Source organism: Cuculus canorus, chromosome 4 (assembly GCF_017976375.1).
Source record: "Cuculus canorus isolate bCucCan1 chromosome 4, bCucCan1.pri, whole genome shotgun sequence".
In the NCBI taxonomy this organism is placed as follows: domain Eukaryota; kingdom Metazoa; phylum Chordata; class Aves; order Cuculiformes; family Cuculidae; genus Cuculus; species Cuculus canorus.
This window is the reverse complement of record NC_071404.1, coordinates 39,958,130-39,972,440: the sequence shown is the minus strand read 5'-3', so window position 1 is coordinate 39,972,440 and position 14,311 is coordinate 39,958,130. Positions and strand designations below refer to the sequence as shown.

General features: G+C 37.4%; 1 protein-coding gene across 5 annotated transcripts in view; it reads left to right on the top strand.

The window, feature by feature from the left end:
- Positions 1-14,311, top strand: part of GALNTL6 (polypeptide N-acetylgalactosaminyltransferase like 6) — a 472,134-nt gene that overhangs the window by 188,944 nt on the left and 268,879 nt on the right. For all 5 annotated transcript variants that reach the window (XR_008449564.1, XR_008449563.1, XR_008449562.1 and 2 more), the window contains exon 4: positions 11,612-11,778. Coding sequence is in view for 2 of the 5 variants with exons in the window: in XM_054064636.1 (XP_053920611.1) it covers positions 11,612-11,778 (167 nt within the window). In the remaining 3 variants the exon portion in view is untranslated. The remainder of the gene's footprint in view (positions 1-11,611; positions 11,779-14,311) is intronic.

Here is a 14,311-nt window from a genome sequence, read left to right as displayed (position 1 = left end):
TGTTCGTATAGGTCGATTTCAAGAACAGGTCTCCTTTTATATACTATTTGTAGATTAATTGTTTATAACTTGCGTAGTCATAGATCAGATGCACAATTTCTCATTGGCTTTCCTGAATAGTTATCACGAGAAATCCCATCCTTTTTAGGTTGCCTTGGGCATACATAGATTCGTTTTGTACTGAAATTCTTAATGTTTATGTTGCACATTAAGTATGCCCAATCTAATTTTTGCAATGTCTGTTTTTTACCCCATATGGGCTAGAGTCAGTGTTTCCAAGCATTCACTGCTGGTTTTGCTGTTGCTATGTGGGGTGGTGGCCTTTCACTGTCACTCCCAGCAGTATTCCTTTTCAGAAGTCTGAGATATGCTCATTTTTCTTCCATATTATATTTTTCACAGGCCTCAGAAGAAATGCATTTTCATATTCAAAGGAGTACCGGTATTTAGCTAAAGGCTGTGCGATCTTCTGTGTCCTGAACACTAATGAGATTTTCTTTCTTTTTAATAATAAAAAAGCAAATTTCACTCTACCTGTTCTGCATAACTGAAACTCTCCAACTCTCCCTCCTTATCAGGGCAGAAACTCAGAAAATGCCTGAATGGTTCTCTTTCAAAATATTTGAATACAATGTGGCTGCTGTCCCTTGTATATTTTAGAAAAGGCTAAAACGAATATGCAGTGGTGTTTCTTGGGGGATGGGGTGTTTTTTTTTGTTTAACTGTAATTTTGTAATTTTGGAATAGTTGCAGAGTTATTGTTAATACGTTTCAGTTAACTTTGCAGAAAGGCTAGAATTACTAGACTTGCATGGGAAAGGAATATATAATATAAATAATCTAGTTATACAGTCACGAAGTGATCTAAAAAATTTTAGTTATTTCATTGAATGTATTTAATTGCTTTCTTTCTATAAATACAGTGCATATGTCACAGTTTAAGCTATGTATGTTGTTCTTAAAAGTGAAACTTAAAAGTCCATCTTTAATGCAGTACTCCAAGATAGATTCCAGTGAATTCCCTCACCATTCTATGATCTTAAAGAAAGGCTTAAGTTGTTGCGCTTCAACCAACAGAAAAATTGCAGAGCCTAATTTAAGTATGCTGAACTTCATAATATCTAATAAAGCTCATGGAAGTATTTAGTTGTTTGGATCGATCTTCTGTTGAGTTATTGATTGTATGTTGGAAGAAACAAAGAAAGTAGAAGGTTTCTTTCTAGTTCTCATTCACTTTAGGAAATCAGAAAGGTCTTCATGCACACATACGCACTGCATTGCTTCATACTGCTGTTTACTAGTATTACCTTAACCTCATCTAGCCACAGAGCAAATGGTTAAACTCAAATTATGTTTTTAGTGGGGTAGTGAGAAACCTGTAGGTTATTGCTCTGACTGCTCTTTAAAGCATTTTCTGTAGTTACTGAATAATGTAGTGAAGGTGGAAAGTCATGTGGTCCGAAACTTTATAGGCAATGTCCCCATTTCCAAGCCTCACCAGATTGTTCTCTGCAATTGCTTCAGGGCATCGCGTTCAAAGTGCAGCTCCTCAAAACAGGATCAGGAATATTTTATATTCAAGGAAACTTGTAGCCTTCTGTCTCTGTCATGCCTGCTGTCAGTTCCTCTGCATGATCTGTATCGATAGTAACAAATAACGTGGAGTAATTCCTAAGTGCTTTCTGTGTGCTTTGCATGTCCTTTTTTTTTATGGCAGTAGCACGTAAAATGTGGCTGAAGACTGATGATTCCTCTTCCATACTTTTGATGAGAAATAGGCTACGGTGTGAAATAGCCCAGTGAGGAGAGCCCAAGACTGATGGGTCTGTTTTTGTTTGCTGAAAAGAATTTCATAAAAGAAATAGGCTGTTTATACAAGCGGAGGAAAGTGGATCTTGTCTATTTAGATGCCTTGCATGGTACCTAGAACCCAGCAAAGGCTCCCACGCTGCTGAGAAAATAGCAGACTGCGGTAAACATAACTGTGAAATCTAAACTTAATAGGTACAAGAATACTGAAAGATATTTACCCTCCAGCCAGTTCTGTGCATCTGGGATAGCCAAGTCTATTAGCATTTGGCAATGGGTAAACTCAGAACTTTTAACTCGCAGATAATACAGTACTAAAACAGGAAAGTACGTGTAACTTCACTAAAATCCGAGAGATGTGTAATATTCTGAGGATACATACCTTTGCATTTCACAGGTGAAAGTGACAATTTATGCTGCTTAATAGTTCAATGAAAAGCCCCGGTATATCTTCCTTTCTCTTACATATCCATTCTTGCTTCCTTTCCAAGTATTTTTTCATACAATCAGGCACGTATCTGAGGTGAATAGACTTGAATGCTACTTCAGCAAATCAAATTTCAACTCCGATATTAACAAAACAGCAAGTGCCAGCAGTACATTCTCTCTGGCAACAGAAATTGCAGTTATGCCTCATGTAAAAAGGAGAGTAAATGTACAGCAAGGCTGGAACAAACAATGACTTTTTCTGTTTTGCCTGGTTTGGTTATGAATGGCCTCATCAAGCTCTAGTTTGCCAAAGGCTGTACAGCCACAAGATGTGGTAGCATCTATGAGAATTTACCGATGCCTGTGGTCTGGGGGGCCTTAGATCAGCACTCTCACAGCATTCATTCCCACATCTACTAGTGGTGATTTCGGTCTTATAGAAACTGGTCAGACATAGTAGTATATCACCCATTATTTAGTCTCATACGTGGTGTATGGGAGATGATGTTGAGAGGCAGATGTGAGCCTGGTCACATATTGCTGTGAAAGGCAGTGGAAGAGACATGTAGGTAGATCACACAAGGAATATCTCAACATACTTAAGCAAACTGCATGTGTTAAGTCCATGGGCACTGATGGGATGCACTCATAAATGCCGGTACCATTCTGAGGCCACTCTTAACTATCTTTGAATAATTGTGGCAAATGGGACATGTGCCTGAGGAGTGGCACAAAGCTGAAAGGAGCGGCTGATATGTCAGAGGGTTCTTAAAAGCCTATAGAATAGCTTTAGAATGTAATGACAAATGGTAAAATGATAATTAGAATTTCTGAAACAGAAGTTAAAGGGTAGTTGAATGTCACAAGTTGGTTTGTTCCTGAAGTAATATCCTAAAAAAGCACTTTAAGATGGCAAGAAAAAATAGAATTCTAATCCTGTTTGTTCTCCTTCAGCCAGGAAAATGAACCTACACTCAGAACAGAGGCTTTTTATTGATTGTGTTAAGGTCTGACTGACTTTTGAGAGACAACCAGATAAGCCTGCTTTGTGTGAATGTATGAATTTTGAGTGTACTGATATTTATGAAATCCTCTCTGTAAAAAAAAAAAAAAAGTGGGTTTGGGTTGTGTGTATGTGTATATATTATATTAATTGTGCTGCGATATAACTATAGTGCAAATATTTAACACTAAATATAATTAGAGTACTGAGATGCTTGCTGATGTAAGCTTGCTTATGAGGGATGTTGAGGTGGTATAAAATTACTATTGCATTCATTTTTTTTCCCCAACACTAGATTTAATGCATATGTGTAAGTAGGTAAGTCTCTTAAAGCACGTAAAAGAGTGATTTTATTTTTTTAATTTATTTTTTTGTTTGTGTCATAAGGCTTATCTGCCTCTTATGTTCTTCCCTTAGTTAGAGAAAACTTTCCATCTGAAGGACGAAGTGAGGCAAATTCATTGGCTTTGATTTCTTTGAAGACATGCGGTGCTGCTGGAGATTGTCCATGACAGGCCAAAATAATGCAATTTGACATAGAACTGAATTAGGTGTCTGTTACTTTATCAGCTCCAATGAAGTCCATGCTGAGTGGAACCTACATAAAGAACACAGAGCTTTACCTAGTTTCCAAGAGATGATGTTAGTGCATTAGATAGCAGTAATGTAAATTTTCTACTATACAATTTAATCTTGCACCACCACGAGTATAGCAATAATATGTTGGAGATTTTTTTTTTTGTTCTAGTAGTGAGAAGTGTTGTGACATTAAGGCCCTTGCCTTGTACTGCCTGCTTGCTTCCCAGCTGTGAGTTGCTGAAAATAAAGATTACTTTGTCCTCCATCAGCTCACACCTAAATTAATTTTATAGCCTTTTCAAATGGCAGCAGGAATTACTAGTTATCAGTGCTTTATCAGGCCCAGTTGTCCGGGCTAGGTTAGAACACAAACATGGTGTGACTGAAGCTTGTTGATGTAAATTGAATACTTTGACATGTTAAGAAAATTGTTATGTAAATCTTTACTGGAAAATGTTTTGTTCTAGTAGCTTTGTAGAGGGCTTGTCTGTAGCTGGGAGCCCAGTGGGAGCTGTAGTTCCCCTTTAAAAGAGAGGAAAGGTCAGATCTGAAAAAGCAGCTCAGCTAAGAGAGCGTGTGCTGACAAAGACAGTGGGGAAAAAAAGGTTGAAAATATCTTTCTGGTTTGCTCTAACTTTCTCTGGCGCTTCCTGTAAGAGGAGAAAATTGGAGGTGGGCTACTTTTATGATGCCGTAACTGCTGTAGTAGGCTGCTCTCTTGCTTCCTAAATGCAGCAAAGGCATGTCTGCAAGACATTTAACTTATGCTGTGCTATTATCGATCAGAAAAGGCAGTTTACAAGGTTGTTGATGTGTCTAGAAGGCACAGAGCCCGGTAACTGGCCAAGGCATTGCTATCGGCATCCCTTAACGTGCATTAAAATATTGTTGTTATATCCACAGGATCAAAAAAATTGCTGCTTTTATGAATCTGCTTTTGCTATGAAGTGGCCGAAATGGTGCCAGCACTGCTCTCCTTTCTCATCATTTTAGAAGCCCTTTTCTTTCATTTGCTCTTCTACAGAGGCAGTTGATTTCTGCGTGTTTCTGTTAACAGAGACACTGTAAAGGTGGAGAATTTTGCAGTTCTGCATCTTTACACTCCTCTTCACTACTTCTTCTTTTTATGAGTGGTCCTCTTTTCAAGTTGTGTTTTATTATTTTCTGCTGCAAATAGCTTCCACATGTTTCTGTGACAATTTTTGTTTCTTTCTAGGGTAAGTTAGTATTTCTGGAATAGAGGAACCTCTTACTTTTAACCTTCTGAAAGTCTCTCTGACTTTCAAACTGACTCTACAAGTGTTTTATTCAAAAACTTGGGTTCGATTCTTGTTTCAACCCAGCAAAGTACTGTATCTCAAAGGAATAACTAAATCAGTATGAAGGGTTTTAAAGGAAGTTAAATGGTGTGACAGTGTATCATTTACATGAATAAGCCTTGAACTCGTGGAGCCAAATGCCCAGCTGCAATAACAACTTCAGGAGCAACATGTCAAATACAAAGCTGATATAAAAAGTTCCACTTGGTCAGTTATGTATATTTAACATTTTTCAGAAATTATTTACAAAGAAATTCTGCTGTACCTTTTTGTAAAGAACTTTGATTTCATAGTAGGTGTTTTGTGGTGACTCTGTGGTGGATATGTATAGTAAACAATATTGTGCAGCTTTCTGTGCAGTTCAGTTTTCCAAAGCAGTAATAAACTACATACTTGAATCACACATATGATTAGTGCTTAGTAACGTATCTGATAATGAAAGGGAGAGAGGAGGTTCTTTGTCCAGAGGTAGTGAAGATGTACTTGCTGCTTTGAAAATTAATTTGTAAACAGCTCTTGCTCTGGTAGAGAGGACCTCTGTTTATGAAAACCTCGTCTGAAAATCTCTAAGTGACAAATTTAATGATATAGTAGTAGTCTTTGATAAGACATATCAGAGATTAAGTTCTGAAATATCATGGAAAGAAGGACAAGATTGGTCACAAATAACAGTATTTGAGAGCATAATTCAAGGTTCATAACTTTTGATTCATGATAATAATCTTGAAAATGTTATTGTATCTGATAATAAATTTATTATTTGGTGCCAATTTTGTCATATAGCCATACACAAGTGTTTGTTTCTAAGAAATATCTTTCTGGCAAAGTACATATTCCTAATGTTATTTCATTATTCTGAGGATTTGTGCAAGGGAAATGCATAATGTCCCTTGCACATTCTGCTCTTTCTAAACTCCCTTTATTCTGAATGCTAATGTAATATCTTCAGCACAAAAATGCGGATGCGAGCTACTTACCTAGCAGGATGTCAGCTGCTTATCATGGTTATTTTCTTCCTAGGTATTTCTGCCAATACAGTTTTGTATATTATTTTCAGACTTAACACAGAAATTATTCCGATTTAAGAGCTTACTAAAGGATAAGTTTACAGAAATTTATTAACATTTATGCTAAGAAATTATCATTCTTGTAGCCTTAGCTGCGAACCCTGTTATTCAGCATTGTTCCATGAATAATTGCTGGTGTGTTGCACTTAAATATCTGATGTTGTTTCTTCTCTCTCTTACCCCCTCCCAGCTTGTTGGTTCAGGCATTTGAGTGCTGCAGTTCTGAAATAAATGACCTTGCTTTCCAGGGTCTCAAAATAGCAGCACTTAGTCATTTTGAAAATTAAAGGTGAAAGACTAGTTATTATTTGATTAAACTCTATCTGAAAAATTCTGCATTTTCAAGTATGTGGGGCAACATGTGCATGGTTTAAAAAAAAAAAAAATTAACTACCCACTTCCTTTACTTTGTTGTTTTTGTTTTTGTTTTTTAACAAAAGTACAGCTGGAGAACACAATGAGTTCCCATTTCCCAGTTTACCTGTATAACAGTACCAGAATGCGGTAGGATTATACTGCAGAAGCAAATTATTTTGGTGTAATAGCTAACTTGCCATATGGAGTGATGGTAAGCTAGATCCTTCCCTTGTTCTGTGTGATCTGACTAAGTACAAGCAGTTACTGTTGGAGGGCGTTTAGGTGTGGAGAAGATATCCTTAGGAGTAACTTGTGTATTAGTTATATCTTTAGACTTATTGGGAGGAAGGAGAATAGGCATATCAGTACAGCGTACGTGGTTGATACTGATACTCCTACAATGAACTAAAAATCAAAATGTTGTTGTGACTAGTAATAAGATGGAGACCCTGGCTGCAAGAAAGTAAGTACTGAGGAGAGTTTGTGACATTAACTTAAGATGATTAAAAGTATAGGCAAAATAGTCCTTATCACTAAAATTCACTGTCTTTTAAAGCTCTTAAGTGGAGAGGTGGCATCTTACCTGGGAGTGATGAGACTACATGGTGTGAGAATGAGACAACGTTCCCATGTATTGCCAGATTCCAGTCCTGGCTGTGAAACGGACAAGCTGCTTTAATTCACCACCCTAGTCTTGCACTGTGTAAATCTAGGAATAATCAGAATCGTACGTCTACCCAGACTGGTTTATTCTGTCTTGTGGGTACCATTAATAGATTTAAATATAATAATAGTTTATGACTATGGACTTCACTCTGACCTAATGACATGATAACTGATCCTTTGTTCTGGGCAGAAAGCCCTGATCATTATTTCAAAGACTAGCAATGGCTTACAAGAAGCAGTTTCTGTGCTTCCAAGTAGTCTTCTTGCCACCAGGGTATTTGCTATCGCTTCTTAAATGCAGGAAATAAAGAACCACACTGATGGATTCTAAACAAATGCTGCATGCATATGTGATTATTCTCTTGGTAAATCCAGTGTCTCAGCAGTGGGTATCTAATTGCATCTTTGTTGCAGCTCACAGGGCTTTCCTGAGCATCACAACTGTGCATCAGATCTGTCCTGCAGCCCATCACAACACGTAGGAGGCTGTATTCTGCTAGATGATGCCGAAGAGAACTTCAAATAAAATGGATTTCTGGTACATCTTCTAAAACGGGGATATTCTATTATAGTTAGTTTCATGTCAGAGAGCAAGGGGCTAAACATGAGCGGAATTTAACTTGCTGAAGAAAGGCAAGTAGGCCACTGCTATGGAACCTAACAGACTATCTTAACAGTAGGAGGTGATGAAATTTAAATTTTCATTTTTGTAAATTTGAGACTCTGACCGGCTTTTTTGAGGAAAGTAAGAAAGTGATGACTTACTAGAAATCAGTTCACGTGTAGATAGGTACCTTTGCAATGACTATCAAATTAAAAGTAAATTTGATAAGCGAGGATTAAAGATCAAAGCAGAATGATGGAGACATGTTAAGAAAGTATAAGATATTTTCCTCTTGTGTCCTCAAAGCATGGTTCTCTTTTAGGGTTAATAGAAAAATCTATTCTCTAGGAAGAATGAAGGTTTTAAACTAAGTCCATTGATGGTGCTTATCCTTCTGATCACATAGAATATGCAATTATTTTTAAATTATTGATGACAATATTGAAATCCAATGACCTTCCCCATCTGTATACCCATAAGATTGTAATATTGACCATGCAAATATACAAATTTCAGTACAAGCCCTTTCAAAAGGCATATTGTTCTACGCAAGGGATGACTTTTTAAAAAACTACATTCCAATATATTTGTGTGTTGGGGTATTTTTTTTTCTTTACCTTTTAGAAATTATAGTGTGACCGTGTGTATTCTTTTGCTTATTGTTGTATGGTGGGTTTGGTTTTTGTTTGTTGGCTTGTGGGGAGATGGAGACTTATTAGTTTTAAATCATACTGAGAGTTAAAAATGCTGAAGGAAAAATCCTATTTTCAAGAATAGTGTAAGAATTATATGTATGTATGGTACTTGCATTTGTTCTAGTTCAAGAAGCATCACTGTTGGCAAACAGCTGGCAGCAGTAGGTGGCAGTTTTGGTGGGTGATTTTCTTAATTTGCAGCTGAAACAGCTACATGTTAATAGTGGACTTCCTTTGTTGTACATCTTTCTGCAGATAAGAAAAAGAAATTTTACTTAATTCTGTTGCTGCAGTGGATTTTTTTTTCCCTCCCAAAATATTAGAATATATACTTCAACTTTTCTGTCTCTAGGTAAGGAGCACTGTTCACTCCAGAGCTTCATTCTTGCAAAGCCACTATCCTTTTTCCAGTGTGCGTATATGTTCTACCAGCAAACTACTTATGACAGTTTCAAAAATTATTGTTTTTTCAAATGGCTTGTCTTTAAAGTCATTGTCACTGCTTTTTAGGAAATGTCTGAATTACAAATTTAAATCTTATTTTTTTAGGAAGGCATACAAAAACTTGATTGTTTATTCACAGCTGCAGAACAGATAATATTTTGCAAATACAACTGTAGTGGCTATGTGCTTTTGCTGCTACTTTGGAGATTTCTTCAGTGTGGTAGCTGTACAAAAGATTGGTAAATATTGATTTCTAAGTGACATTTATGAAGTGGAAATACAAACCAAGCTGCAAATATATGTATATCAACATTATAACCTACAGCAGTACTTGATATGCATAGTTATTCTTTCTGAAAAGCAGCAAAGAGATCTGTACTTTTTTATACCTAGAAGATGTTGAGTCTAAACATTTTCCTTTTTTTGTTGCTTTTGTTTGTTTATCGCAAAGCTGACATGTTGCTGCTTGTAGGGATACCTTTATCAGGATGTGCATTTCTCTTGGGGAATAAGAAATCGTTTAGTTACTTTGTCCACAGAGCTGAAAATGCCATGCCTTGTTAACAACAGAGAAAGGTGTCCCTTTTCCCACTTTTTCAATAAAACATGAAAGATGAGATCCTATCAGTTTCAGTAACATAAACATTATTCATTGAATGCTCTCAGCTATTGGGAGAGACTAAATTGCAAGGCCATTGTTTGTTTTTTAAAGAGTGTGGTTTTGCTCAAATGTGTAAAAAAGTCAGTATTGGAAATGGTAGGATTAAGAACTCTTGTTACATACATACTGTTGGATTAAGATGCCGAATCACATAGAATCACAGAATCACCAGGTTGGAAAGGACCCACTGGATCATCGAGTGCAACCTTTCCTAACACTCCCTAAACCATGTCCCTCAGCACTTCATCCACCCGTTCCTTAAACACCTCCAGGGAAGGCGACTCAACCACCTCCCTGGGCAGCCTGTTCCAGTGTCTTTCTGTGAAGAAATTTTTTCTGATATCCAACCTGAACCTCCCCTGGCAGAGCTTCGGGCCATTCCCTCTTGTCCTGTCCCCTGTCACTTGGGAGAAGAGGCCAGCTCCCTCCTCTCCACAACCTCCTTTTAGGTAGTTGTATGACCTCAGTGCCGGGGAAAGTCATGGAACAGGTAATCTTGAGTGCTATCATGAAGCACATGCAAGAGAACCGGGTGGTCAGGCCCAGTCAACATGGGTTTACAAAGGGCAGATCTTGCCAAACTAACCTGATCACCTTCTATGACAAAATCACTCGACTACTGGATAGGGGAAAGTCTGTGGGGATGTAGTCTTCTTGGACTTCAGTAAAGCCTTTGTCACAGTTTCTCATAGCATTCTGCTGCAGAAACTGTCAGCCTCTGGCCTGGACAGGCGCACACTCTCCTGGGTTGAAAACTGGTTGGATGGCCGGGCCCAGAGAGTGGTAGTAAATGGAGTTAACTCCAGCTGGAGGCCAGTCACAAGTGGGGTTCCTCAGGGCTCAGTACTGGGTCCAGCCCTGTTCAATGTCTTTATCAATGACCTCAGCAAGATGACACTAAGCTGGGAGGAAGTGTGGATCTACTGGAGGGTAGGGAGGCTCTGCAAAGGGATCTGAACAGGCTGGACCACTGGGCTGAGACCAATGGCATGAGGTTTAACAAGGCCGAATGCCGGGTCCTGCACTTGGGGCACAACAACCCTATGCAGTGCTACAGACTGGGGGAAGAGTGACTGGAAAGCTGCACAGAAGAGAAGGACCTGGGGATGCTGGTTGACAGCCGACTGATCATGAGCCAGCAGTGTGCCCAGGTGGCCAAGAAGGCCAATGGCATCTTGGCTTGTGTCAGAAATGGGGTCACCAGCAGGTCCAGGGAGGTTATTCTCCTTCTGTACTTGGCACTGGTGAGACCGCACCTCGAATACTGTGTTCAGTTCTGGACCCCTCACCACAAGAAGGATGTTGAGGCTCTGGAGCGTGTCCAGAGAAGAGCAACGAAGCTGGTGAATTTCTTTGCAAAGATGAAAGGTTGTTTGTATTTTCTTGCTTGTATAAGTATGCATCTTCAGAATCATGTGTTGGTTTAGCTCTGTATTCAGTGACAGCAGTCATTTTTTGGATATCTAGATCTGAAGTTGGAGTTGTATTTGTGGATTATGTTGTTTTGCATACTGTGAGCAGATGTCAGCCGGGGTAGTACTGAATTGTTTTCTAGAGTTTCCCTCTTGGTATAGTAGACTGCTTTTACAAATTTGTTCACTATGGACAAAAAAAGGATCATTTCGGGTCTTTTGCTTAGTATTATGTTTCAGAATTCTTTGACAAGAGCGTGTGTTTTCTGAGAATAATGTTGTAGAAGATATGTCCTCTGTCAATTTGCAGGGAAAAAAGAATTCCAGTGAGGGAAGAGTATCTAATTAGTGTACTTAAACTTTTGTCATTTTTCAGATTTATTGTATGTTGTAATCAATGGAAATATTTTAAATGAACTGGTTATGGTCATGTGACAGTACTGGTTCATTACACTTTCTTGGATTTCATACCAGAAACCATGATATTTGAGTGGCTCAAATGGATGACAGTATTTGCTAATTCAGACTTTCCAGTATGCTTATACAATTATTTTCTTCTCCTTCAGCTGTAAGCACAAGGTGTACTTGGAAAAGCTACCAAATACTAGTATAATTATCCCGTTCCATAACGAAGGCTGGACTTCACTCTTGCGAACAATACACAGTATTATCAACCGCACTCCAGACAGCCTGATAGCGGAAATCATTCTTGTGGATGACTTCAGTGACAGAGGTAAGACCCAAATGGTTTTGGTTTAACTTAGAATTGTTCCTTGCGTAGTCCATATAGAAACTAAAGGGAAGCAAAAAATGAGGAGATTCTACCTGCTGGACAGTTTGCCTTGAAGTACTGTCTTGATTGTTATCTGCAATAAACATATATAAAGTGGCTTTAGTTCTACTTTGGGTGAATATTAATGTCAAAGGGAAGAGACTGAACTGTTCATTGGCCTTCCTTAATGTAGTGGTTTTACTGTATTATTTCTGAAATATTGCATTTTTAGTGTTTCAACATGCTTTTCTTAAGCTTTACCTTTACTCAGAAAACGTATTAACTTTAACCATTTTGGATGCAATTGATTAAATTTTAATCATGGAATTTTATTGAGTTAGACAACTTTATATACTCGTGCGAAGTAGCAGTACAGAGAAATGAGACTGTTATATAGAATGTGAAAAACTGCTTTAGAATAGTTAATCAAAGTTTACATCATCCATGTATAGTAAAATTAAGAAAACTGCAGTCAATGACCTCTGCCACCATCTTTTCTTGGATGCAACATGAGAAATGAATGCTCTGAAGTTCTTTAAATGAAATTTAACAATTTCTTAGGTAAAATTCATCTGTAACAATGATATGGAACTGGGAAATCAGTTTTCTGTCGGATTTCTCTAGCATGATGAGCTTTGACCTTTTTTGGCATTGGTTTTTTTTGTTTCTGTTGAAGCTTCAGTTGCTAGAGTGTATGTGCTTGTTCTGAGAAGATGGAGTGACAATAAAAAGGAGAATTGTACCCTTTGCTAGGGTTTTAGGTAAACTTTTGTCTCAGCTGGGAACTTACACGAGCAGATTTCTGACCTACTATTGTGAAAAGCCTCTGGGTGACCAGGAGGAATATTAGTAGAGCACTGCAGTGGAATTATTTTGTGTAAGATTTTTAACTTGATATTTCAGGGGTTAAGAAGATTAATGCTGCACACATCTATCTTACCCTCTCACATCTGCTGGTTTAGTTGCAATATGTCCTTTGATGAACTGCCTCTCTAGCTCTGATGCAATTTAAGTGAAATTGTAAAGTGAGTACAGTTCTGGCTATTGTACATTTATAAAATCTAGACCCTGGATGAAAGAAGTGTAAAGTAGAACAACAATTTTTCTGCAGGCTAACAATTTCCTAGTAGTAAACAACTTACAGGGAAGTCTATAAGTTGGTTTTATGAGATATCTGACAAGTAAAAATGCTTCTGATACTTTTAGAGCAGCTATTGAGGCTATGCTTGCTCAATATGATGATACTGCAGCATTTTTTTAATGAACATCGTACCAACTATTGTCAATATACTTTTAAATGTGTTCACGTTTTAGAAAACTTATACGCTTCCAAGTTACTAAAGAATTAATGCCATTTAAAAAGGAATATTGTAACTTTTCCTGCTCTTTTTTGTGCCTGCCCTTAGTTTCTGCTGCTGGCTGCAAGTATTTCGAGAGTAAATATTACTTGTAATATTAATTCCTCATTAATTCCTAGAATACTATCAAAATCTTCCAATTCCTCTTCATTTCCAGTTATATTAACCTGTCTAACTTTTCATTAAAACCGCCTTCAGCAGGAAGAAGTGGTTCATATGCATGGAAATGCTTAACATAAGTGTCTGATCTGAAAATCTGAAACGTATCAAGATTTGCACAGAGCTATGCCTAGAACTGTTGTACCAATAGGAAGACTTATGTATACATTTTTGGTATTATTAAAATAAAATTAGAAATGTATTTTTTAATAGATACCAATTCTAAGCTTGAGAATATTTGGTACAGCATGTTTTGAGAAGAGCAAAAATGCAAGAAAAATATGCTGGCTTCTCTACTCTGAATTCAGTAACATTGAATTTCAAGTCAGGTGAATCATTTTGGTGCTTCTGAGGCAGATTTAATGCTTGTATTTATGATCCTCCAAACTGTATTTAACTGAGGGTATATCATGTTTTCCTGTGCACTTTTTTCTTTTTCATGAAGTCATCACATATAATACAGTTAGGTTATTTTATGTTGAAAAAATGCTGACTGATATCTATCCTCCTTCACTCCCAGTTCATAAAACAATCTTTTAAAAAGTGATTGACTAGATGCGTTGTTTACTGTTGTTAGTCCTTGACCCTTTATTTTCTTTTTCGTAGACTGATGAGCAGTAGAGCTCTATGAAAGATACTGAAGACAGATTAGGTAAAAAAATAAAAGTGTCTCCAGTTGTCAAAACTGATAGAATCATTGCAAGCAAAGTTTACTTCAGTTTTGAAGCAGTGTAGTGATTAGTGATAAATCTGTATCCCTGTTTTCTCGTTGCATAATTTCTCCATGAAGCTTCATATGTCAAGCGGCTGAGAAATGACTATTGCTTTCTTTTGTGAAATCAGTTATATACTACTTAAGAAGTACTGTGCATGCTAGACTTGTTTCACAACTTTGTGTTATAAGGAGAGAGTTTTCTGCTAGTCACCTAAAAATCATTTGTAGGTAGTTGAAAGTAAGAATAGGCTTTTTCAACAGC